The sequence below is a fragment of the Archocentrus centrarchus genome, chromosome 19 (assembly GCF_007364275.1).
Source record: "Archocentrus centrarchus isolate MPI-CPG fArcCen1 chromosome 19, fArcCen1, whole genome shotgun sequence".
Lineage (NCBI taxonomy): Eukaryota > Metazoa > Chordata > Actinopteri > Cichliformes > Cichlidae > Archocentrus > Archocentrus centrarchus.
The window spans coordinates 7,870,397-7,896,089 of record NC_044364.1 but is presented as its reverse complement, the minus strand read 5'-3'; the positions used below and the strand labels follow the sequence as shown (position 1 = coordinate 7,896,089).

General features: G+C 42.0%; 1 protein-coding gene and 2 non-coding genes across 5 annotated transcripts in view; 2 read left to right on the top strand and 1 right to left on the bottom strand.

Annotated features, from left to right (window-relative positions):
• Positions 1-7,730: 7,730 nt before the first annotated feature.
• On the top strand, positions 7,731-7,824 carry trnai-uau (transfer RNA isoleucine (anticodon UAU)). Its single transcript has 2 exons — positions 7,731-7,768; positions 7,789-7,824. It is a non-coding gene; the product is annotated as a tRNA-Ile (tRNA).
• A 1,151-nt stretch (positions 7,825-8,975) lies between these two features.
• The window catches only part of rhbdf1b (rhomboid 5 homolog 1b (Drosophila)), a 38,248-nt gene continuing 21,530 nt past the window's right edge, over positions 8,976-25,693 (bottom strand). Inside the window, exons 2-20 of one of the 3 annotated variants that reach the window (XM_030755805.1) lie at positions 24,681-24,822; positions 24,259-24,395; positions 23,845-23,991; positions 17,455-17,683; positions 16,536-16,742; positions 15,259-15,381; positions 14,841-14,983; positions 14,505-14,759; positions 14,300-14,411; positions 14,136-14,210; positions 13,164-13,325; positions 12,864-12,964; positions 12,568-12,631; positions 11,917-12,011; positions 11,644-11,719; positions 11,221-11,321; positions 10,958-11,111; positions 10,586-10,809; positions 8,976-9,938 (exon numbers count right to left, since the gene is read on the bottom strand). In XM_030755805.1, coding sequence (XP_030611665.1) covers positions 9,743-9,938; positions 10,586-10,809; positions 10,958-11,111; positions 11,221-11,321; positions 11,644-11,719; positions 11,917-12,011; positions 12,568-12,631; positions 12,864-12,964; positions 13,164-13,325; positions 14,136-14,210; positions 14,300-14,411; positions 14,505-14,759; positions 14,841-14,983; positions 15,259-15,381; positions 16,536-16,742; positions 17,455-17,683; positions 23,845-23,991; positions 24,259-24,395; positions 24,681-24,794 — 2,715 coding nt within the window. In that variant the 5' untranslated portion in view covers positions 24,795-24,822 and the 3' untranslated portion in view covers positions 8,976-9,742. Of the gene's footprint in view, positions 9,939-10,585; positions 10,810-10,957; positions 11,112-11,220; positions 11,322-11,643; positions 11,720-11,916; positions 12,012-12,567; positions 12,632-12,863; positions 12,965-13,163; positions 13,326-14,135; positions 14,211-14,299; positions 14,412-14,504; positions 14,760-14,840; positions 14,984-15,258; positions 15,382-16,535; positions 16,743-17,454; positions 17,684-20,270; positions 20,924-23,844; positions 23,992-24,258; positions 24,396-24,680; positions 24,823-25,693 lie in introns of those variants that run through there. The other 2 variants (XM_030755806.1, XM_030755807.1) reach the window with 2 other exon arrangements.
• On the top strand, positions 11,456-11,549 carry trnai-uau (transfer RNA isoleucine (anticodon UAU)). The gene is made up of 2 exons: positions 11,456-11,493; positions 11,514-11,549. It is a non-coding gene; the product is annotated as a tRNA-Ile (tRNA).

Genomic DNA, 25,693 nt, shown 5'->3' with positions numbered 1-25,693 from the left:
GTTCTTCCTGTTGCTTCACAGCTGCTAACTCAACTGTGTAAACCACCTCTGTCTAAATAGTTTTTGCACTTATGCATAAATGCAATGAAATAGCTGCTGCACATTTATTAATTTGGATCGGAGAGTGCAGGCGATAGCTGGGTTGAATGTTGGGCATTCACAGAGACCAGATCAGAGACTTCAGTCTGCATCCAAACTACTGTCTGTGGTTTGGTTTCAGGCAACAAAAATGAGGATTGCAGTTTTGATGTCTGGGATTTTTTTTCCCCTTGGTGGGTTTGTGCTCTCAAGAACAGTACTGTTTCTGCCTCTCGCCACTGGAACACCTACTGAGGTTTCTCACATGACATCATGCACACATTTCCTAGAGTTGTCCACCATATTGGATGTCTTACAACCACCGATTGCTTTGAAAAATGTGTTTTCCCCCAACTTGTTGGCAGTGGCTCCTCAAGGTTGCGCTTGCTGGGTGAAATCAGTTGCAAAGAAGGTGACGCACCAAAAACCTCCTAGTGATTGCACTGGTTCCTATTTTCACTGAGAGTTGTGTATGGGCCTCAAGAATTTTAGCACCACCAATGGGTCAAAGTCACGAAATTATCAGCAATTTCCACAAGCTACAAAAATTCACAGCAATTATCACAGAAAGTGGGGTTACCTTATTTTGACTTACCTATCAAAAACAATCTTAGCACATGGAGTCTGGACTCCCTTTACAGTGGGTTACCACTATAGTGGGGAGCTGCAACAAGCAAAAGAATCCATTTAATTCATGCAGACCTAAATCACTTTCTCTAAAATTGCAAGAGAGGGAAAAGGCAGAGGACTCTCTAAGCATTTCCAGTTCTATGTCACAGTGCAGTAGTGGAATATTACACTGTAAAAACTGAATAACATGGGTTCTAATAAAGTTCCTTGAGGAGCATCCATTGATGACTTTATGCCAACAGACGGTGCATGGTTAATTTTAGCACAAGCCTCTATTTTGCTTTTTAACATGCTATTTGTCTTTCTCCTCCTCCTCCTTGGGGTCCCATGTGTACTGTGTGAACATCACATAACAATTCCATGAAAATGAATCCAGTGAGACGTAACCTACACACAGGGAAGGGGGTGGGGGTGGGGGGTGTCACATAAACATGAATACACAGATTGAGGGAAAGAAAGAGAATTACTCGTCATCGGAGAGAATCTGAGAGGGCGTACAGGGAGAGGGCATTGTCAGAGTGATCACTAATGAAGTAAGTGCATGTAGGTGCACCTATGTGTTTGTTTGTGTGTGTGTGTGTGTGTGTGTGTGTGTGTGTGTGTGTGTGTGTGTGTGTGTGTGTGTGTGTGTGTGTGTGTGTGTAATTAGTGAATGTGAGCCTATGAGTGCAAGATAAGAGCAAGTCTTCAGGGCGGCTGGAGGACACATGGCATAGAAGGGGAGGATTGTCCTCTGGAGATGACAAAGAGGTGTGTGTGTGTGTGTGTGTGTGTGTGTGTGTGTGTGTGTGTGTGTGTGTGTGTGTGTGTGTGTGTGTGTGTGTGTGTGTGCGTGTGTGTGTGTGTGTGTGTGTGTATGTGTGCATGTGGGAGTGTGCGTGTGTGTGCAGGAAGGCAGCGCTCAGAAAGATAGTCACATTTCATCCAGCGTGACAGTTTGACACAGTCAAAGAGATGAGTGTTGCACCACTTTGATGTTATTTGGGACAATTATCAACAACAGCATGTTGTATATAACAAACTCCATATAAAGAAACTGTATGCCAAACTTGCCCACAATTTTATGAAACGCATCTTTGGTTATACATATACATATGTGTGTGTGTGTGTGTGTGTGTGTGTGTGTGTGTGTGTGTGTGTGTGTGTGGCACGATTAAAATTATTGCCACCTTGTGCAGTGAACTTGTGATCTTGCTGCCTTTGAAATGGCTGCTTTGAAATCAGAGACAATGTGACCACTCGCAGTCAGCGGCTGTCCTCAAAGTGACCTGAGTGCATCAAGTCAGTGATAAAACAACATTCATCTGCTATTAGTCTGCTATCAGTTTGCAACTCAATGGGGTCAAGTAGCCAATTACATGCAATCTGTGATAATATGGTGTAACCATTTAAGTTGTGTGCCCTATCGCAAGGAGACACGCTGTAGATGAGTTGCACTGAGCAGCACAGACTGACCAATTGCAGCATGTTAGCAATCTGTCTGCATTCATATATTAGACAGCAATTATTTGCAAACCTTCGCCAATCTGTCTGAGAGTGACTACAGTTAGAGTCAGACCATGATTGTTTGGAGACAGGTTGCCTCCCACCAGGCAACCTATGCAATTGTTTTGCAATTAAAAGTGATTGAGCACAGGTTGGTGACCAGTAGGTCACCAAGGACTACTTGCAATCAGTCGCCAAAAGTGGGAAAAATTCAATGCAACCACCGGCAACCACTAATTTTTTCTAGTTGCAAAGAGGTTGCTGTCTTATTTTTACTCTAGTGTGACTGAGTCATAATGGATCCAAGCTGTAAGAAATGCAAATGAGCTGCAAGTAAACTTATGGAAAAGATAGGCTGGAACTTTGAAGGCTTTGCTGTTCTGATGTTGAAAAAAAGTCACAAAAACTGCACGCAAATCCAAAAATATCACTATGTATACACATCTTATAATTTCAGAGAGCAAAGAGTATAACTTCCAGAGGAAGTTTTTATTTTGGGGGCAAAGTCAGCATGCTTTTGAAGCTTTTTTTTTTTTTTCTTTTAAATCTGGTTATTTCTTATATATAGTTTTAACATCCCAGTGACCAAAAATAACAAATAATGCAGCCAGTCACGCCATTTAGAGTTAGCGGCCTCTAAACTGCTAGAAAATAGAGAAACAAAGTCAGTCATATGACGCAGTAACTTGCATATGCTTAGTATTTGTGGACCTTGCAGATTAAGCAGATACTAGACACAAGATTTATAGTGAACACGCGCACACACACACACACACACACAAGTGGCAGAAGGTTTTTCAGTGTCAGCCCAGGTGGTGTATGGGACCATGTTGGGGGAGGATACTATAACATTACTCTCCATCAGCTCTGACATAGATGGGATCATCAGCCAGGTGTGCGCAAGGCCTGTGGTACCCCTCCCCCTTCCCTCCTCTCGCTCTCTCTTACACTCACACACACACACACACACATATAAATACAGCCACTCCTCTCGTGGCCACTTGGTAGCCTCCTTCACCTGATGGCCAGGGTGCTGAGTCGGAGGAGTTTGTGTGTGTATTATTATGTGTTGCAGACACAATGAAGAGAGAGGGTCTGTCAGTTGCCACCTGTTGGCCAGCTGTCAGGGTCCCGTTTCAGGGTCACCTTTCCATGCAGCCACAACAGCAGCTACATCTATCTATCTATCTATCTATCTATCTATCTATCTATCTATCTATCTATCTATCTATCTATCTATCTATCTATCTATCTATCTATCTATCTATCATTTTTTTCCCTCTCCCTGCTCTCATCTTTTCATTGTAAATACCTGCAAATCACATAGGCATTGTGAGCTTCAATTTCTACCCCCCCCCCCCCCCCCCCCCCCAAAAAAAAAAAAAAAACAACCAACCATTAAAACATTACACAAGGAGGTGGAGGAAGAGGAAGAGGAGGTGGGGGAGGTCTTGGGAGCACCGTAGGGGTGTCTAAATGTGTCTCGTTTGATGCTGATCAATGGCTCGCAGATACCATCCTCTTCATGTTACATTACCATCTCTATAGGAGCCTTGATGGAGAGTTTAGGGGGGATGCAGGAGAGGAGAGGTTTGGGGGGTGTTAGAAAAACCAAATGATGAATGAGTGATGGAAATAGGGAGGCATGAAATGAACATGAGGTGGAGGAGGTGGACGTGACAGGAGTTGGATTGGAGAAAGGATGAGTGCAGAAGTGTGTATGTGTGGGGGTGGGGGTGGAAGTTGGGAAGAGAGAGGAGAGATAATTTCCTCTGAGGAGGGTGGTGGTTGTTGTGGGCTGGGGGATGGGGGGGGTAATGGCTTTGGGTGCTGCTCTAATTAGACCAAGGAGCCAGTAGATGACAGAATGAGATTATTTTTCAGGAATTCTATGCAGGGTCATTAATTTTTCACTCTTAGTTGTTCAGCCACCTACAAGATGGAGATAACACAGAAAAAGGAATTCATGATAGATCCCATAGTTTTCCTGAGCACATGCTATAAGTATAGCAAAGTGATAGTTTAAGGAAATTTAATTAGGCACACAGAGAATAAACCAACTCCGCACAGAAGGGTCCCCACTGCGGTTTGAACTGGGAACCTTCTCGGTGGGAGAATATGAAAAAACTCTCTTTGATCTGGGAAAAGGCCATAAAGCAGCGCTGAATGGACGTGCTCTTGGGAACTTCAGGTGACATTAAAAGCAGACGTGATCCTTTAGAGGAAATCACGTCACACGCTCAGGAACACTTCTGAAAGCCACTGCCAGTGAACACAGTCCTGCATGTAAAAATGCAACTTAATGGCAAAAAAAAAAAACAGACAGACAGGCACACAGACAGCATAATAGCAACAATACAGTCTTTGGAACATAAGTCGGGGGTTTAAATCCCAGCCGGGACATGCATCTTGTAAGGGCCTGACCTGAAAGTGAAGATCATGGCTAAGCTGAAAACCAAGACTATGTGAAAGTCTACTAGAAGAGGTGAATGCAGCAGTATGGACAGTCTCTATTGTGACCATCACTGAAACCAACCAGCTGATCTATACCATGGCAACACTGATCCTTGAGATGCTTGCCTGTAAGATGAACAGCCACAAGGAGCAGAGCCCTCCATGGAAAAGAAGAAAAGAGGCTAAGATCAAGGCAGCAGAGGGAAGTCACTCAGCTATCAGAGCTGAAGAAAGGGGTGCCTCTATTTATATATATAAAATACTTGACTAATATGTGACTAATAAGCCAAAAATATCAAACTGTCTTTTTGTATCATATATATTATAATTTAAATAATATTTCTTTGTTAAAGTGTATATTTTTCTTTTATTATTGTATAGTATTATTGTTATAGGATTGTTTTTTTTTATTGTTGCATCTATTCATTTTATTCCTCCTCCATATTCTTTTTACAGCTGTAATAATGTGTATCCCCCCCCCCCCCCCCCCCCCCCCCCCCCCCCCAATGGTCAAATGATTGTGCAGTATACATCTTTAGTGACTAAAAAAAAGAAGTTAGAAATGATTTTGGATTTTTTCTAATCCACACTGGGTCAAAATTATACGTAGAACCCCACTGATATTTGGTTAAACATCCCTCAGCAAGTTGCACCTCAGCCAGACGCTTTTGTTAGTCATCAACAAGCTTCTGTCATAATTCTGGTTGGATATTTGGCCACTCTTCTTGGCAGAATTGGTAGAGTTCATTTAAATCGATAGGTTTCCTGGCACAGACCCAGCTTGTCCACAAATTTTCAACAGGGTGAAGGGCTTTGGAAAGGCCATTCCAGAAGCGTGCAGAATTGACGAGTCTGGCTTGTTGTGAGCCCGCCTGGTATCATGAAACAACATAGGAACAAGACAGCGATTTTCTTTAAGTGTTAGGGTGCTAAATTTGCCTGCCTGAGCTCCAGGCCTTTGAAAATATTCTAGAACAAAAACTACAACAAAGCTTAAACTCTATATCAAGCAAAAGTATCAAAACAATTCAAATTTTAGAAGTACAGCAATCGCTGCATTTTAATAATAAAAAAGAGTAGGGTATGGGCAACAGATTTTCACGATACCAAAGTTAGCTGCAGTTAGGCGTACAAAGACGACTTCTCATGCATTCTGTATGCAGATCAGTGTTGTCTGTGCTGTTTGTCCTCTCAGCTCCTCTCTAACATAAGTGCACACTTATTTAGAGTCAATTACAGACAAGACTTAATGAATGCCAGAGCAATCACATGTGTGTATGTGCATGCAAATGCCAGCGTGTGTGCGTGCATCCACACACGCTCAAAGAGAGGAGGAAGGAAGCAACAGCATCAACAAACCTCAGTGGGTACAACACATGGGGAACATCAGGGGCAACACTGAGCGTTCTGCACGCTAATAAACCTGCTTGAATTAATGACATTCAAATGCCCAAGAACACCACAAAAGCACTGCTGTAATTTGAGCTTCGCACCCTCAGTTGTAGTCGTGTTACTGTGTTGCACCGCGACCTGTAAGTTACTGGTCTCGGGCTGCCATCTATTGGCCGTTCCCCAAACACAACAAAACTTCAGTTTGTCTACCTCTGACCAGTGTTGGGAGATTAGCCATCAGTGTTTAATGGTGTGTATAGTTTCAGTGTAAAAGGGCACTGTCATCATAGCTGGCTTATGTTATTGCTTTCATAAGGCGTCACATCTGATTTGATTTTCATCCCGCGTGCCTAAGAGAGGGTTACTGATTATCTGACAAACAGAAAAGGTCAGTTTATATGCCAATTTCATTATGATGTACCATACTCACAGAATTTTAAAAAGAATCACTTCTGTTATCTGTTAGCAGTAACGGTAACCTGATATCTATATTCACTGTTTTGGTTCAAACCAAAATCATATTATTCTTAGATAAATATCATGGGAAAATCAGCCAAGATAATGGAAGTGGTATGTTTTTGAATTCTGTACATTATAATGGAGCTTAATAACTAACGAATTCTAAATATTTGATATTTTTTATCTGCTCAGGTTTATGTTACTGGTGTTACATAGCAGGCAGTCAGTTTGTCTGGGTTAGTTAATTGTTTTATCACTGATTTCTATAAGTTGCATTAATAACTTTGTTGAGTTATGTGCCTGCTGCTGGTTAGACAAGAGAGGAAGATGAGTTTGGGCCTGGTTAAAGTACAGAAGCCCAACAAGATGACCAAAACATCCACCATCACAGCATGAAGGGAAGAATGGGATGTAATTGTATCGACTTTAATTATTGTCGCTTTATTATTATGATTGGATCTGCTGGTATTTACATACCCATGCCACGAAGCTCCCAACCCAGCATTTCTGTGTTGATGTTAATGCCAGAGGAAGAGTCTCCTAAACAAGTGGTGGGTGCCAGGAACAGGAAACCCCGCCCCCAGTAGACTTTTTATTTGATAATAGGGGACTTGAGTGACCGGATTGATAAAGAGTCAAAAGTTGTGTCATATATTTGCGTATCCGGATCACATCCCTATCAAATGTTACATGTCCATTGACAACAGTGATATGCTTCTTACTGCAACAAATGGAGGATGATGTGTCTTTTTTTTCAGCTGAGATTATGGCTAAAAATATGCATTAAATGGAGTTTCCCATGCTAAATTCAAGTACCCTGCAAATCCAGAATCTGGATCGGACTCATATGATGTTCAGTTTGGCACTAGTTCTTGGCATCGCCCACAACTGTGTGCCGAATATCAGTTGAATCCGACTTTAAAGGGAGATATGATTTTTTTAATAAGTTTGCCCTACGTTAAAAAAAATAGGGATTTTTAAATTTTTCTCTTTGTTTTTTTTTCCTTGACCTTGTCCTAATTATGGTGAAAATTAAATCAGGTGACCTGCTTTCGTGCAAATTTTTTATGACTCAGACTGGTACTGTAGTTTTGTTGTAATATTGTTAACCAACAGCCAAACATACCAAAAACAATACCGTGTTCCACCCTCTGGGGGCAGGATAAAGAGCTGTATCAGTCATAGGCATTCATAAAAATTCACAAATATAGCCCAAACAGTGCCAAACGAAGGCTCCAGTGGCGCAATTGGTTAGCGCATGGTACTTATAAAGCAGTAGCCTATGAAGCAATGCCAAGGTTGTGAGTTCAAGCCTCACCTGGAGCATTGCTTTTTACCTTTCTGTGAACAGACACACATTTTGTCCTCTTGATTGTTAGTGTATGCCCCACATGTTGGGTGTCAGAAGAGAAAGAGGAATTCTGGAGTCAGCTGGATGAAGTGATAGAGTGTTCCTGTGGGGAGATATTGACAATTGGAGAAGACTTTAATGGACATGTAGGTGAAGGAAACAGAGGTGTTGGTAGATATAGTGTTACGGAGAGTAATGCAGAAGGACAGATGATGGTGTATTTTGGGAAAAGGATGGAAATGGCTGTGGTGCACGTGTACTTTAAGAAGAGAGAGGACCACAGGGTAACATACAGTAAGGACAGAAGAAGGTGCACACAGGTAGACTACATCTTATGTAGAAGGTTCAATCTGAAAGAGATAGCAGACTGCAAGGTGATGTCAGGGGAGAATGTACTGTAGCTGGGCGGCATCGAATGGTAGTCTCCAGGATGACTTTGGGCATCGAAAAGATTAAGTGAGTGAAAACAGAGGCAAGGATTAAATGGTGAATGTTGAAGAAGGAAGAAGGTTATACAGAGTTCAGAAAGGAGCTGAGGCAGGCTTGGGGTGGCAGGGAAGTGTTGCCAGATGACTGTGAACATGCAAGGAGCAGAGGTAGTGAAGGGAGATGAGTTTAAACATCTGGGTCTACCATCCAAAGCAACAGACAGTGAACAAGAGAGGTGAAGAAGAGAGTGCAGGCAGGGTGGAGGGGTGGAGGTAAGTGTCAGGGGTGATTTGTGCCAGAAGGATAGCAGCAAGAGTAAAAGGGAAGGTTTAAAAGATGATAGTGAGACCTGCTATGATGTATGGTTTGGAGATGGTGGCACTGACAAAAAAGACAGGAGGACAAGCTTGAGGTGGCAGAGCTGAAGATGCTCAGATTTTCATTGGGAGTAACCAGAATGGACAGGATAAGAAATGAGGACATCAGAGGGACAGCTCAGGCTGTATAGTTTAGTGCAGAGGAGAGATAAAGGATGTTTAAGGTGGAGCTGCCAGGCAGAGGGAAAAAAGGAAAACTTCAGAGAAGATTCATGGATGTAGTGAAAGAGGGAATGCAGAGGGTTTGGAGGATGAGGTGGAGGCAGATGATCTGCTGTGGCAACTCCTAAAGGGAGCAGCTGAAGGAAGAAGAAGAAGAAGAAGAAGAAGAAGAAGAGTGCTCATTGCCTGGTAGCTAAAACGCCACCACCTTTAATTAAAAAAGACACAAATTCACCTTAGTAACAGCTTTTCATGATTAAGCATATTAACCTACCTGTTGTGGGGCTTTTTTGTACACATGTAAAAAAGGGTGAATATAAAAAACATCCATTTGTGACTGGAGTGCTTTAAAGGCTGCGGTTTCCAGAGTGGTAAACAAATAAACAAAATGGCAATTCAGCCACCAAATACTAAAGTAAAAAACACATTTTACATGATTTTGTCATGAAAGCAGTTTCCACAGACATTAATGCCAGAAGCTGTGATGTATCAGTAAGGCACGCTGTCCTTAGACTTCATCTAAGAGCATCCAGTAAGACAAAACTGCTAGGTAGAAAAGTAGCAAAAAACCTCTGCTCCTCCACTGTATCTATGTTAGGTTGTGCCCAGAGTGACTGGGCATTTGATTAGCTCAGCTCGAGTTCAGTCACACACAGATCAATCATTAGTACATTGTTCTCCTTGTTCTCATGCACATTAACATATTGAGTCAAAGTCCTGAAAGCTTTCATGCATGGTCTTTTGTACATTAAAAAAAAACTGTGGAATTCACCAGTCCGTATAAAATCATGAAATACTGATGGTTTTATCAGGAGAAGTGCTCCTGTTCAGCCGTAAGTTGCACTGCTGCACAGTTTCAAACATCCCATCTTATCGCTCGACATCAGGGCAGAAAAAGTCCAGCTTAGATTCCACCCACTAACATTCAGAGGAGGTGTGCATTTAGGTCGTACTTCTCACAGAACTTGTCTGTGATAGGGATGCAGGTGAGGTACTCGCACCAGTCGCACTTCACAGGGTAGACGTAGAAGAGAACGGCCAGAGCAGAGAGGAGACCCAGGAAGATCAGCAGGAAGACGCAGATTTGGACTCGCTTTCGGTACATATCGGAACGACCAAAGCTAGGGGTGAAAAAAAACAACAAAAGAACAGCAACATTATTTAGTTCTTAATGAAGTTAGGAGCAAGTCAAAAAATCTCACAGCAGTCAAAATGCAGAAAATTCTGTCTGTCCCCAAATCACAACAAAACATATTTCCAATTTTCTTAGCAAAATATAAAGAAATGAGGGGTGACTCTGTTCATGCACACTTAGGCCAGAATTATGCCTCTGCGTGGGGTCTTTGCGGAGCTTACGGAATAACCTACATAAGTGGCCAACGCTGCCAGCATTTATGCCTGTGTGAGGTGCCTTGTGTGGTCGTGCCCCCTAGTTTTTTGTCACTTCTTTGTACATTCCTTCTCGTCCATTCCAATAGTTTCAGTAATCTCCCGCCAGGAATTTGCTGGCATTTGTGTCCTATGATTAATATTCCTTATATTGAGACCATGATTGTTCCTCTCTCACTGATACATTCAAAAACTCAGGGGAAAAGTAGCCCAAAGTGCACACGAGGAATCTGAGGTGCTGAACGGGCCAATCAGAATCATTGTGAGCTGCATCGACCTGACATGTAGTTACACTTTTCAGGAGGTGCACGTCAAGTTACGCTGTAGGATGCTGCGTCAGATTCAGAGGGGTTTCTGTTTGACAAGTATTTTCACTTACCTGATGTATGGGAGGAAGGCGAAGGACAGGAAGAATCCGGACACAAAACCACAGATGTGGGCAAAGTTGTCAATCCAGGGAAGTAAACCAAAAGAGAAGAAGAACACAGAGATGGCCAACAGTTTAGCAAACGCCCGCCACGGTCGCTCAAGGATCTGCCAGCTCTGAAACAGCTCCACAAAGAGACAAGCCAGGATGCCGAACTGGCTGCCAGCAGGACCCACCTGGGAGAGAGGGATGAAAAAGATGAATACAGGGACTGATAATCGCACACAGATCCACCAAATGAAAACAATTTATATTTTTTTTGGTAACATCTTTTATTTGCTTATTCTGTTTAACCCTTTGGTGTTCTGTAAGATCTGCTTGTACCTCTGCTCTGTAGGGCAGAAAGATGGCAGAGGCCAGGTTGCCAGTGATGCCACTGAGCATGTAGATGATAGAGATTCTGAGCCAGCCTGCCAACTTCTCTATATCCCTTAGCACCGTCATCTGGAACAAGACTGACACCAAGCAGTGCAAAATTCTGCAGAGAAGAGGCAATCAGTTATTATTAACACTGACCCAAATCCAAAGTGAACAACAGTTTCGTTGCTGCTGTAAATACTGAAGGGAGAAAAGGAAAGTGCAGTCACCCAGCATGAAGAAACAAGGACAGCCAGAGGCGAGAGAACTGATCAGGAACCTCTGGGTTGAGGAAAGGCAGCAAACCACACACATCATCCATGCAAGCCACCTGGAGGATAACAGGGAAAAACACAGTCAGGATTACAGGTACTAACAGTCAGTAAAGCTCTGCTGCCACCCTGTGGAGGAACATGCCAGAGCTGAATGCAGTCCACAGTCCATCCTGTTCACCCCTCCACACAAGCTCCAGTGGCGCAATCGGTCAGCGCGCGGTACTTATATGACAGTAACCTGCAGAGCAATGCCGAGGTTGTGAGTTCGAGCCTCACCTGGAGCAGTGAAGTTTTAAATCAACGGTGTCTTAGTTAAAGGAGGAAAAAACACAGGTTTTAAACATACAGTTAAAAGGTTGCGTGTGCTGTTTGTCCTACCTGTGAGCAAAGAGTAGCCTCCTCGTGGAAGTAGCCATGCATAAAGTCACAGTACTCTCTAGAAGTTATTTCACATCTGCAACACAAATCAGGCTTGAAAGTTAAGTTTAATGTATCTTTTTGAGCTTTTACTCATAAATATATATCATCTAATTGAGTGATGGACGAATCCTTTTTTCATGATATCATAAATTGGACTGCTACTTTGTTCTACTGTTACCGAGCACTCAGAGGGTATTGAAAACATAGTGTTTCAGTGACACTGATCCTTACCGTCCTTTAGTTCCAATGCAGCAGGGCCGGCCTGTGATGGTGCAGTCTATGTGGGGGAGGTTAGTGTGGTTCCCAGAGCTGAACCTTGTGCAAACCTACAAATCAAAACCAAAGCGAAAGTTTCCCATCAGATTACTGTTAGAACATAAAAAAAAAAACTCACAAGGAGATGATTGTTTGCCCGAGCTTCACTTGAACCAAATCACTTAAATGCAATATTACATTAGTCTCCTTTGTAGCCAGTGTTTAGAGACACTCTCACCGCAGCATCTCTTGCAGTACTGTTTACAGCTATTTTATCAGTGTGCTTTTTAAGGCTCCAGTTGTATAGTCAGTCATCATCTCACTATGCATAACAATTTAGCCCATTGGTGTATTACTGACATAGAAACAAAACCATCATTATCCAATACCAGCTCATAATTTTGATGATCCATGTATCTATTACTGTAGTTTATAAATAATAGTATCAGATAAACACTTTGGGGTAGAGTTTGGGTTTGGTTAAAAAATTTCACTGAAACACTGAAAAATGCTGAAAGACTTCACTGGAAATGGAACATTTTCTAGTTTCTGAAAATTGGTCTACAAAGCATGTGGTTGAAACAAAAGGACCTGCTGGTTAAACTGCTAACATGTAAGTGTGCTTACAGGCCAAGAGGTGATGTCATCCGGCCACTCGTGTGGTGAAACGGAGGCTGGCTCCAGACAAATTCTACAAAATCAAAATTTACAAGAAATAACAGTGAACATCTTCTATCAGAGTAACTCAGCTTCAACATCTCAGCCTACGCATGAATAAAAATGAAGTCTGTTTAGTAGACTGTTGTTCTTGTCTAAGTTATGAGTCCTTTAATCCAAAATTGTGCTAAATTAATTGTACTGTTTTAAAAAATTGTAAAACAGAATCACAGTTTGCTGGTGAAGCAGACAGCGGTGTACGTTACCTGGGGTCCTGATGGCAGACTGCACCATGCTGCCGGAGTTTACCATTCAAATGCGGAGCGCTGGGGTGCTGAGGCCACTTTACCCACACTGCCAATGTGCTCTGCAGAGCCAGACAGAAGAATAACAACCATTCCTGAAGATGCTCCCTGTAACATTTCTATTCAGTATGCACTGAAATTATAGCAGAAGGTTCTTCTGAGTAACATTTTACTGCAGTGTTTTATAAGCAGACGGTCTATAAAAGCACAGGGTGCCTTAAATAATCAGGTTATAGTCAAATCTAAGCTGGTTTCACTGACCGAACACTCCTCCTGTAAAGTCTGCAGGCAGCCGGAGCGATCATTCCTCACACAGCAGCCCGATTCTCTCTCGAGCGCTCGCTTCTCCTGGATCAGTCTGTGGATCTCTTCATCTTGACGCATACACGGGGAAAACTTGGCTCCCAGGTGAATCAGTGCTTCCTGCAACGAAGCAGAGATGGCATTAAAACTTGAAAGAAAAAGGTCCACCTTGGAGCCTAACCCTTCATTTCAACTGAATTTAACAGCAATACAATATTCATATTCACAGCTTCTATTATGAATAATAAACATAATTTCATTATGGAATACATTTTGGAAATTATCCATATGACAGGACCCTGGCATGTTAAATACAAATACAACAAAAAGTTGATATTTCAACCATTTATTCCTTCAAATCAATCAAAAATCATCTATGCATTTATTTTAGATATGTGCTTCAATCATTTGTCCTTGACTTTTACCTAAATATGTCAATATCTCTTCCTCTTCCTTTTAACTAACACTTAACCACTTTTCCATTGCTTTATTGTACTACACTGTGTTATTATTTATTTAACAAAAAACTGAGCCAAAATGCAGAGGCGTATGTGTGAAAAACTAATTACACCCCCACTGCTTGGATAGAAATTAGGAGCCAGGTGCTGCTAATCAAATGCACTTGATTAAGTGATCATCAGCAAGTGTGAGCACCTCTTTTAAAACAGAAGTTTTGGCAGTTTGCGGGTCTGAACCTGCTGTTTTCTTTCATTATGCCCTGAGATGTAAAACATGTTTGTACTTTTTCTGATATCACAACTTCAATTTTTCAAAATAACCTGACCTGTAACAGTACAGCAGTACCTCTTGATGGCTGTCAATCACTGACTCAGACACCTATGTATTATTACATTGCAGCTTCCCCATTTAGACCATCACACTTATGAGCTGAAAAAAGCAGTAGTTTGAAGGTAGAAATAAAATACTTACCGAGCTTGGACCCACCCAGAAGTTTTGTTGTTGCACAAACTTAACGTTTTCATAAACCCCCTTGTTCCTCAACACCTCAAAAATGAAAAACAAAATATTGCATTATTCAGAAATCCATAGAAAAGTAGCAGCAAACCATTATAACGGTTGTACAGTTTACTTACCGAGTCTACAGTTTCGTGCTGTGAGAAGCCTATAGGGGCAATACCGTAAATGCTGACGGCCAAAATGGTAATGAGCAAATGGACACAGGTGATCCAGTAGGTAAAAAAAGGCCTGGAGAGGGAAGCATTTTTATGCATTATTCACTTTTTTACATTTAATCAGTTATAGACAGCCATTCGTCAGAGTAAACAGAATCCGTCTTACCTGTGATCATCCATGTCTTCAATCTGCCGCTTGACATAGCTGTCAATGCGTTTGCGATATGACCGGTTAGTGAGACGACCGACTATGCCCATCCCGTACGGCCTCTTTTCTCTAGCAAAAAGCTTCTTAACTGGAACCACAATTCTTTGTCCCCGCTGCTGATGGCTGCTGACACTCACCACCTCCTGTTTCAGACGGACTTTTGGTTGGACCACAGAGCCGTCTTTTGCCTTCCGCCACCCTCGCTCTAAGGGCCTGAATCGACGAGCAGGGGACTACTTTCAGTAATGAAACTCGTTTCATGTGTGCATACAAAAGATATGGTGTAAAACCTACATCATGAGATGACTCCTCTCCAGTTCATTCCTATCCAGAGCACTTCCGGTGAGCTCACTCTCATCCAGCTCTTTAATGGCAGCCTCTGATGGAGTCTCAAAAACCTCGTCAGCATAGCTGGACAACTCGTCCTGCAGGCCCTCCTGCAAAGATGAAAAGTGAGTAAGGAGGAATTTAAAGCATCTCATAGATAATTAGTAGACGTGTATGCTCAGACTGCAAGAAGGTGCTTTTAATTAAGTTGCTACAGTTACATCATTTAAATTATGGCTGCAGGTTGTAGAACTAAAAATAATACAGCAAAAAGTAGCTATGCTGTAGGTAAAGTGGAGCCTTTATCTACTGACTTTATTAATCTTTAATTTAAAATGAAGGTCAAAGTGACTAAAAGCTTTGCGAGAGCATGCCCACTGCTCACTCTGGTAAAGAAAGAAGTATCGAGCTCATCAGGGAAATCCACGGTGTCATCTTCGAAGAAACTAGGAGGCATGAAACTCCGTCTGCGACGTCGCCCAGCGGTGCTCTCGCCTAACGTCCGGCCCTGAGGAACACAATCGCACATGCATACATCATAATTATTATCATAAACACACATATCAAACATAGATGGGGGGAAACTTCTAAGTCATCTCAATAACAGTGCCTTCCTTAACAATAAAGATAATATTTTACATAGTGTTCTGCTACCACTGCCAAATGAGAGCTGGTTTATATTAATGCTAGCCTCTGCTTATAGAAAGTGTCAATCACACATATTTAAAGACTGCTCTCATCCTGAGGGTGTCAAATACTGCCGTTTTGTCAAAGTCGCTGGTGCCAGTTCAGCTCAGTGGGTGAGCAGGTGGCCAGAATGCAGCAGCCTTCACTGCTCCACTAGCCAATAAATGCACTAATGATAAAGCTACTAGTGGCACACAAGGTGGTGCACTAGCTTCATGAGAATGCTCACATATGGGCTTTTGTGTGGGACCTTGTGACGTCACATTTAAAGACAAAAGGTCAGTGTCACTTTTTTTTAATGTGCAGGATTAATATTGAAAACAATTTAACCAAAAGGCTCTTTTCCTAAACCCGTGACACACCAGGAAAATAAGAAGCTGACATTTCTTAATTAAGGTGTGTGATGTTTATGCAGCATCAGTGGCTTCTGTGTGTTAGTATATAAGCTCAGCTCTTTCAGAATATTCTGAAAATGATGCATCAGATAACTGTATTATCAGTATTATCATGGACCATCTGCTGGTAAAACTGCTACAGTAATCCCTGTCACTCTAAACAGCAACATAATTCCTTTACATATGTATGTTTCTGTAGCTTTTGGTTCATCTAAGGAGAGTCACCTGCACACTGCTGTAAAATATAGGACTTGACTTTAATCCCCAACAGGACAAGCTGATCTCATGTGTTACATAACATGCCTGTGTACAGGAAAACCCATCCAAATAATTTGAGTAGGAGACACGGACATGTCACAATGTTTAATGTAGATCAAAGCGCATATGTGGGTTATGTTCCTGGAAAAGATTGCACAAGCTTTTAATACCAACAATGAGGAACTGTTGCAGAAAAGTTGAGAAATTTACACTGCATGGACATCTTGACTGGCAGCAGCTTAGAAGAGTTCAAAGCAGAGCAAGAGCATATTATGTTGATATGTTTTTTTAAAAAGTCTCCGTATAAACAAAAAATGTACACCTTCATTAGCGCTGCTGCAGCCTTGAGACTCATGACCGCGACAGACTCCCGCTTGCGTCGTCGTGGGAGCCGGTTGAGGGCAGAGCGGGAGCTGGAAAATGAGCAAAGGGATGCGGTGCCGGGTGTCATGGGCGTTTGCGGGGCACTGAAGCCATCTACTTCTTCCACATTGCGGAAGGCACGACCCCGAGCCAGGGGGTCTACGATCTGCACACAAACACATCACGCACATCGTACAAGTGTGTTGGTTCACCAAAGCCTTTTTTTTTTTTATGCTCGACTGTCAAGACAAACAGAACAGGAAAGCACAGGGATGCACATAACACATCTAAACTAGGGTTAAATTGATGCATCTGGTACTAATTAGATTTTACTTTATGTGTGCTTTATGCCTGACATCTGAATCCCCTTTTATACTAAAATCAAACCCCAAATTATATATGAATTTGCTAAACCAATTGCTTTTTGGGGTACTAGCATTTAGCAGGCTATGCTGACATGCTATGAGCTTAAACAGAGTGTCCCTTATAAAAAAAATATGAGCAAGTTATTTAGAAAGCTTGCAAAATTATTTGTTTTACAGAAACAATTTGGGGAAGGTGCTACTATAAATAAACATGCACACTTGTAATGTTAATTGTTAATCAGAACTACTGCAGCAAAGCATCTGATGTAATCTGATTAATATTATGCATTATATAACTGTGTAATCATTAATAACATCAGTGCTTTATCTGTTCAACCACCATCAATTGAACCCTAAGAAAGCTGACAAAGCCAGGCGTTACAGCAAGCCCGATAATCACATGTGAACTGAAAAAAAAGAGGAAAGAATGGGGGAGAAAATGTGATTAAAAAAAAAAAAGGTGCCCATCTTTTTTCTCCATCCCTCTAACATGCCCCCCTGGCGCAGGCCTACCCTCTGCATGCCATAGTGGTGATGACTGGGGTGAAGGGGTGGGAGGTAGAGGGGAGGAGGGGTCTCAGTGCTGGCCAGGGAGAGATTGTCCTGGCTGTGTAGCTCCATCTCCCTCATCACCTGCGCCTTCAGACCCCCGTACAGATGACTGCAGTGCTGCAGGCTCTTCCTCCTCCATCGCTGGGTGCTGTCACTGTCTTTGCTCACCCCAAACCAGTCGGCCGTACCCCTGGGGGAGATTCAAGCAGACATCTCTTGTGTAACACAATATAAAACGACCTTCTCCTTATTTCCTCCTTTAACTCTGTCTTATGTGTGCAAGTCTGATTGCACAGATGCTGGCCTGGATCACATACACTGTCTTGTTTCCTTACATAACTTATTGCCCTTTGCCAGAAGATGCAAAGCAGATGTTGCCTCATATTCCCAGAGTAAATGACACAACATGGCTCTTTGTTTATGACATTTCAGCTCAATAAATGTGCACTCAGGTCCCCTTTTTCCAAGAAACCGTGTCCGCACATCAGGCTGTGTGTTAACCGATCAGGCGGGGGAGGCCGTTCTCGGAGAGACTGTTTAGAGTGCAGAACATTTGGTAATAAACACTCATCCCTCTTCATCAAGAAGAACGCCAGCTGGGGAAGCCTTTTAAGGCTGCACAGGGACAGGGTGGGGGGTGGCGCAGCCATGATTACTGTCCCTGAAGAGAGGGATGTCTTAAAAAGAGGAAACCGGTTTAGAACAAAACAAAACAAAACAAAAAGGTAGAACTTAGACTGGTTGTCTTGAGCAAGAGAGGAGACGTAAACAGCGGGATTAGAGAGGCAGAAATAAGGATGATAGGAGGTCCAAATTTGAAATTTGAAAACTTTTCTACAGTTGTAAAATGTGTGTTGCCTTAAATACAGCTAGCAGTCCAGACTGCAATAACAACCACACAAACAATATTAAATCCTGGTGAAAAGCCAAATTGCAGAAATCAACTTATTTCAGGCTCGATGACAGTTTGTTTAGAAAAGCAGTTTCTTTTTTTCTTCTTGGGCACATGCACAAACAAATGAGCACGTCTTATTCACCCACACAAAACACGAACAAAACATTCAGACAGCACAGAGCAACAACACATCGCAGAAGATTAAAGCAATTTAAACACGCATGAATTCGTCTCTATATCCTCCAGATAAGGCTCGCACACACGAGGCAGCAGTGGGCTGTGCTGTAATTATGGGCTTACACGGCATTCGGGGCACCAGGGAGAAGAAAAGGCAGAAGGTTGCAGCTTTGCGCAATCTAAACAAACACGACACAACAAATCCAAGTAGTAGCTATCAAATAATTAGACTACTGCTGGTTCGGCTTACATATGCCCAGACTCATTCACTGATAGCCACACGTTGTAGAGAGGAGAAAAAATAGAGAAGGCAAATGTGACCACTGATAATATTAATATGGAAGTCAAAATAGGCATTGTTTTAAGAATGCATCATAATTTATGAAAGGAACATAATTAAGTAAACTTACTCAAGTTCTATTCCTCGGCACAAATTGAATGTTGGTTTGCATTTTTCCCATAATTTAATATTTAATCCATTTAATGTCTTACAGAATTTTACAGAAAAAATAGTTCATTATTTTTCAGTTTTAGATGTTTCCTAAAAACACTGGAACTATTTTTTTTTTAATACATAACTACAAAAGACCACATTATGCAATTTCTAAAACATATAGCTCCAACACTGATGGGGCAGCTTACATGGAACAAAAGTTGATCTAATTGATCAACCAGCATCTATTATTTTTAAGACTACTTTCAATAGTACTACCCCCAGAAAACGAGGGGAAAAAGTGTTTTTGCTTATTTTACCCTTTAATCAGATCAGCATGGGCATCAAATATGCTGAAATTAAACTAATCATTACTTTTGGCTTCATCCCAGATTCCCAAGTGCAAGATTTGTTCATACCCAGCTGTGAATCCTGAAAAAGGTGTACTGCAGTTCCCTTTTCAAGTACAATATGAATACAATACAATATGAAAGGTTATCATGGTTTTTTGGGGGGACGAAAAAAAATTTTTTTTAAACAAATCTATCATTTTAAAGTTGGTTGTCTACACCAGTTTTTTTTTTTTTAAAGATCAGAATGTCGGTGACATAGTAGTGCATCTGGCTCATGATCCATCACAATTCATGGGCTGCTGTAATATGTGAAGCACAGAAAAGAAGATTTGTCGTCATTGTCTGACTGTAATTCACAAACTAATGAGAATTAAAATAAAAGAGGAAGGCAGGCTCACAGTCATATCCAGGACAAATGAAGTTTGTTTCACTAAAATCTGACCGATACTCCTACTGCACATAAAATGTCAAATATGACCTTTACTTTGACCTTGGGCACAATTTGGATTTGTTAATAATTACGTGCAAGTTTCACAAAAATCCTCAAGGCGAAGTTGTAATTCTTGAGACAGACATTCAGACGGACGGATGTCTTGCCACTGCATAAGCTTGCCGGTCCTTCGGCTCGATGGGCTAAAAATTAATATTTTTCTCTTATATTCTTATATTTTAAAGAGATGACATAAAACACATGACATGAAGATGCTGGCAATCACAAAGCATTCAGTAAAATCCAACATATAAGACTAAAAGCAATTTTAAATGTGTGCTGCTAGTGAATCTAAATCCTGTAGTTAATTTGGAGAAAACCTTAATCCCCCTCAAAGATAGAACAAGTGCTTTTCATTCACTGTCCGAAGCATCTCGTGCTGAGTCAGATCTTTTGCTGGTCAGCTCTAGTTTGCCTCAGCACACTCACCTGTCCTGAGATCTCCAGGTGGGGTTCAGAGTATGGGTCATTCCTGATTGGGCTGAGGACTCTGGAGCTGAGTGATCTCCATCGCCAGTACTGTCTCCGCTTAGCCCCTGACCCCTAATAAACCCCAATCCGCCAAATACAAACTGATCCTTTGCAAATCCCACATACAATGTTCCATAAGGGGATTTCCTGATATCCAGGCCAGCTCTACGTCACGGCTGAGCAAAGAGAGGAGGATCAACACATGTCTGGACTCTGCTGAACATCCCTTTCCTCCTCCGTGATCTCCTGGTTAATCAAAGTTTGAGGGAAGCCGGTGCTAAACTCCTCAGTCAGACAGGAGTCTGAGCTCTACATCCTGATGTAAAAAGAGCTCCACAGAGAGCTTCTAGTTTCTTCCAGCTGGACTACATAATACACAATGAGTAAGAGGATCTTGGCTTTTCTGAACTTGTGTCACCAGCACGCACAGCCAAAGTTTCCATAAGTGAAGAAGAGCGTTAATGTGTCTGGCTGTCGTCCCAGGCTCCCTCCTCGAGAGCTCACATAAAAGAATGTGACCTACTGGGCAAAAAAGACAGCGACTCTGGTCCTCGTCAAGCCGAACATTTTCCCACATCAACGATCTCTATCAATGAGTTCCTTCTCTCTCCCTGCCCGCCTGTCTCCCTGCCTTGTTTTGCAGGAGTAAATGTAAACACCAGTTCTCCCTCTAACACAGCACAGGAAATGGAACATTAGAAGGAGGGAGAGAAGAAAGATCATCATGCACATTAGGAGAGAGAAAAGATGAAGGGAGTGCACCTTAGACATGCCTGGACATGACACATACTGTATATACACACTACCAGAGAGGTTTATTTCCTCCGACTCATTGCTCCGAGTTTAAACCCCACCTTGCGCTGCAGTTCTGAAATTCGTGTTAAGGAAGTCAAACTGAGCGTGTCAACCTCAAACTGCTGTCATTATGAGCCTCGGTGAATGATTAATTTGTGGCCTAATCTGTCAAAACGAATGCCTCCTTAACATGAAATATGACCCGTGAAGAGCACTGCTCTTGTCCTCCAGATCAACAAACATCAGGGTGTCCTCTCAGATACCCCGCGAGCGCACAACAAATCACACTCAAAGACACGCTTTGTTTGAATAGTAAAGATTTAGCCTGGATTCATGAACTCTTGTGGAGGAAGCAGCTCAGCTAACCTCCACAAGTCACGTACAGCCACATAAATTTCTCTCTCTCTCTCAGTCCTATTAATTCTCTCACAAACATCAAACGCATTCTGTGCCTCTTCCACAAATGCAAATAGAAAACTAATAAACCTCTGCGAGATAAAGTTAAGGCATTAGGATGCTCTCTTTGAAGAGTATCAGCGGGTATGAGGTTTGCATCTTCAAACATTTACACTCAATTTAATTCTGTTCAAGGAGCTGCTTTGAAGTGGCGCGACACACATAAGCTAGCCTGAATGGGTCCCTGTGTTATTTTGTCTCTTTCAAACTGTGTGGTCCTGCGTATGACCTGCACGGATACAACACACCTCTTATATTCATTTTCATACAAACCATCACAGCATAAAGTCCGCTCAATATTTGTTTCGCAGAAGTTGGTTTTAAAATGTTTCATTAATTTGCCCACACAGTCTTTAATTGAGTGAAAAATGCATGTGTCAAACTCAAGGCCGGCGGACCAGATCCGGCCCACAAGATAATTTCATATGGCTATTATATGGTGGTGAATAGCGCTCCCACCACATATTCTACAAATCCCATTATGCACTGCAGCAGCTGCTGTGCAGGTCAAGATCTGTGCACTAACCCGTTTTCCACGTTGCCAATGACACACTGATCAGCAGTCAGTGGATAAAAACATCATCAGCACTATTTTACAGTGACATTTAAGCTAGTCTAACCCCCAAAAATGGCCAAACGAAAAGTGGACTTTGAAAACAGGTGGGAGGCAAAGGATTTGTGTTCACTGACATCGTAAACCCGTGTGTCTCTTTTCTCTGCCTGCGATGTGCGGGGAAAAGAGGGGATTGGTGGGACGGATGCGGGAGAAGGTGCAGAGGGAGACCTGCACAGGTGAGCTGACAGAGCATCATACGCCAGATCACACACAAGTCCTGAAGATGAAACGTGTCATGGTCCTGGGCCGTATGCCCAGTGTTTTAGTATTTGTTCTTTTAGTTTCTGTTTTCACTGTTTCTATACTTGCTTATCGTTTGGATTCTTAGTTTGTTACTGTTTTCTGAATTCTGTTGTTTATATTGCATTCCGGGTTCCCTTTGTTCTCCTCTTCCCGTCTGTGTCCAAGGGTCTGTTTTGTCCCCCTGTCAAGTCCAATGAGCTGCCTGAGGAAATTTGTCAGTTCATGAAAAGTAAGTAAGAAATGGAATAAGAGGGAAAACTAAATAGTAACTTTTTGCTGATCTCACATCACAATTTTTATCTGAAAAATTTGCAAATTTGAAATGTACCTATATTCTTATTTTTCCTGATGTTATTTTTTGAAGAAAGATATCATTTTATTATTTATTTAATGTGTTGAGGAAAAGGTTGCTGCATTGTGGCCATTCAAATTCATACTGCTGATTAAAATATTTTCAGTTTTAGACTCTTCAACAAAGGTTAATCCTGTTTGGCTCGTGACCTAGACTGTGTTTTCAATTTTGGCCTGTTATGTGATTGAGTTTGACACCACTGGAATAACCCCTTCCAGTTTTTAACCCCTCAACCTCTCTTGGATGTTCTTTTTATATTTACGTTACAAACTTGTTGACAGTTAATCTGTTCACTAGTGAGATGTTCCACACAGATAGTACAGAACTGTTTTTTGGTGCCCCTCTCCCAGTGTTTTCTTTAAAAGTGGCATCAAATCTAAAATTAACACATTAAAAAAACTTTTCTTTTTTCAATTTTTCAATTTTCAATCATTTTCAATTAACTATAGTACTTAAATGCTTCTCAAATCAATACATTCTGCTTTTATGCACATTTTACACAGAAAGTACTAAAGTAGTACAGAGACAATAGGACATGTCACCTGTTGAGTTAAATAGTTGCCTAGTTGAACACACAATAAATATTTGGACATATACATGTTAGTCCAGTTTCCAGTCTCAGTTTAGCTGTTTTACTCTAAATTAAGGCTGGAATAGGCATTAGGCTACATGTTTTAGGCATCACTGGACAAAAAAAAAGAAGAAACCCATAATAACCTTTCAGCATACTGTAAATCAAGTGGGCTGACAAAGAACTGGACTCCTTCACTTCCTCTGGGCTCTGTTTTCAGGATTTAGGAAATCGAACCTGTGCTGAGAGACTTTGACCAACTGCAGTCTTTTCAGATCATGTGAGTAGTTTAAAGGATGACAATGAGTGGCGCAGTGGGTTAGGCAGAATCTTTTCACCTGAAGGTCTGGGTCAAAACTAACTAAATCCATGCAGCACTGCTGACCCACTGGTGCTTGTTTAAGTCCAAGAATCTACTACTAATCAAGATGCAAGAAAAAAGATAAACAAGCAGCTATGACTTGCTGTTATCCTGCCCCTTTCTCCACCTCTCATGTACCTGATGATCTGTTTTGGTATAGATGAACGCCGTCTGGTCAGTATTTTGGGAATACAGGACCGCCTTCGGATGGTTGACACCCTCCTGGGGCTCCTCTGGCCCTTTGGGGGAACGGTGTTGACGCGCTCAAAGCGCACCCTTTTCTCACTACATTCACATCGGAGTAAGAGGTTTGCAGGGAAGCAGTGAGGAAAAGTAAAATAAAAGGCAAGATCAAAGAAAAAGAAAGGAAAAGAAAGAAGAAACACAGCAAGATTAATCAGAAACAAAGCTGCAGCTTCTAACAGTTTAGTTGAGGAATTATTGGAATTATAGATTATGCTTGCAGAAAGAGGAAATAAGCAGCTGGAAAAAAACAGGTAGAAAGGAAAGAAGAGTTGTCTTCATATATTCCTGTGCGTGTGTGGGTCTAACCTTTTAATGGACTGAGTGATGGAGGGCAATCTCTCCGCAGGAGGTCTGAGGTAGTTGTTGGACATTTCCAAGGCAGCAATACAGGCCTGAGGGTTTTCCCCCGGCATGCTGACACTGCGCAGACGCCTCACCGGCTGCTACACACAAAAACGCAGACACCAACAGATGAAACAATCATCCTCTGTACCACTCAGAATGAGTAAAAATATGCAGAGAAACAAGTAAATTCTACATAGAAGAAGTAATCTGTTCAGCTGTATGCCATAGTCTTCCTCATTGTGAGGAATTTGTTCAGTTGTCACATGTGAAAGTCTATTATGGTCATAATTTTACATCTCTTGTCTTCCTTTGACTTTTCTAAACTGCTGTTCTAATAATCTCCTAATCTTATCCAGACACGTTTTTGAGTGTTGTGACTTTACCTGGTTGAGCGCTGGCGTGTCGTCCGGTGTCAGCTGGATGGTTGGGATGTCCAGTTTGAGCCATGGTGGCTTCTTCCTCTGGAGGCTGCTGTTCCTGCTGCCCGGCTCATCCATGCTCGGTACCTCCCCCTACGCCTGCCAGCTGGGCAACACAAACACACAAGGGAATTGGTTCTTAGGACGAGTCACACAGTCAGAGCTTGTGCTCAGACGGGTTAGTGAACTGTCACGAGCCAAAACCAAAACTGACCAGCTTGGTTGATTAATTACAGACAGTGGACAGAACGGGCTAATAATCAGCTGCAATCCATGTTGCCCCATGATGTGAGCTCATATAGATACAGTGTGGAGGCAAATTCCTGAATAAACCAACTGCTTCACCCAAATGTATGAGGCTTCTTCTCTGCTGACAACCACAAGTGTCTTCTCCAAATAACCTGAATCACAGCGTAGAGTGAAACTGAACTTTTGTGACTGAAGCTCAATTGAGCAGGTCGATCATTAGACTGAAACAAACATACTGCTTATAGTATTAGTAGCAGCGGCCCAGTACTTTATTATTTTGACAATTTAATTTAGCCAATGTGTGTCACAAGCAAGTGTCACTGTTATGCCTCTGGTCTCCAGACAGAGGGATAACTGCTCAATACTGATAGGTTCAGTTTGCTCCTTTTTATCAGAACTGCTCCAGTTGAGGCTCGAACTCACAACCTCAGCATCACTGAGCTGGTTACTCCCTTATGAGCGCATAATAGATTACACAAGTTGAACCCTCACAAAATCTATCCTAAAAACCAGTTAATATTCCCTCCATTCCCACAGGATGCTCAGCATTTATCCACAAAGACCCACAAACTCCTCCCACTGGAGTTTTAGGAGCGCATTAGTGCAGCTATGTTTCAAAACCACAAGGTGGCACTAAGCTGCTCATATGTAAGGCTTGTGCTTAGATAAACACAAATTTGCCACTTAAGAAGAGAGACAGGAAGAGTGAAAAGGGTTTTTCCTGTTTT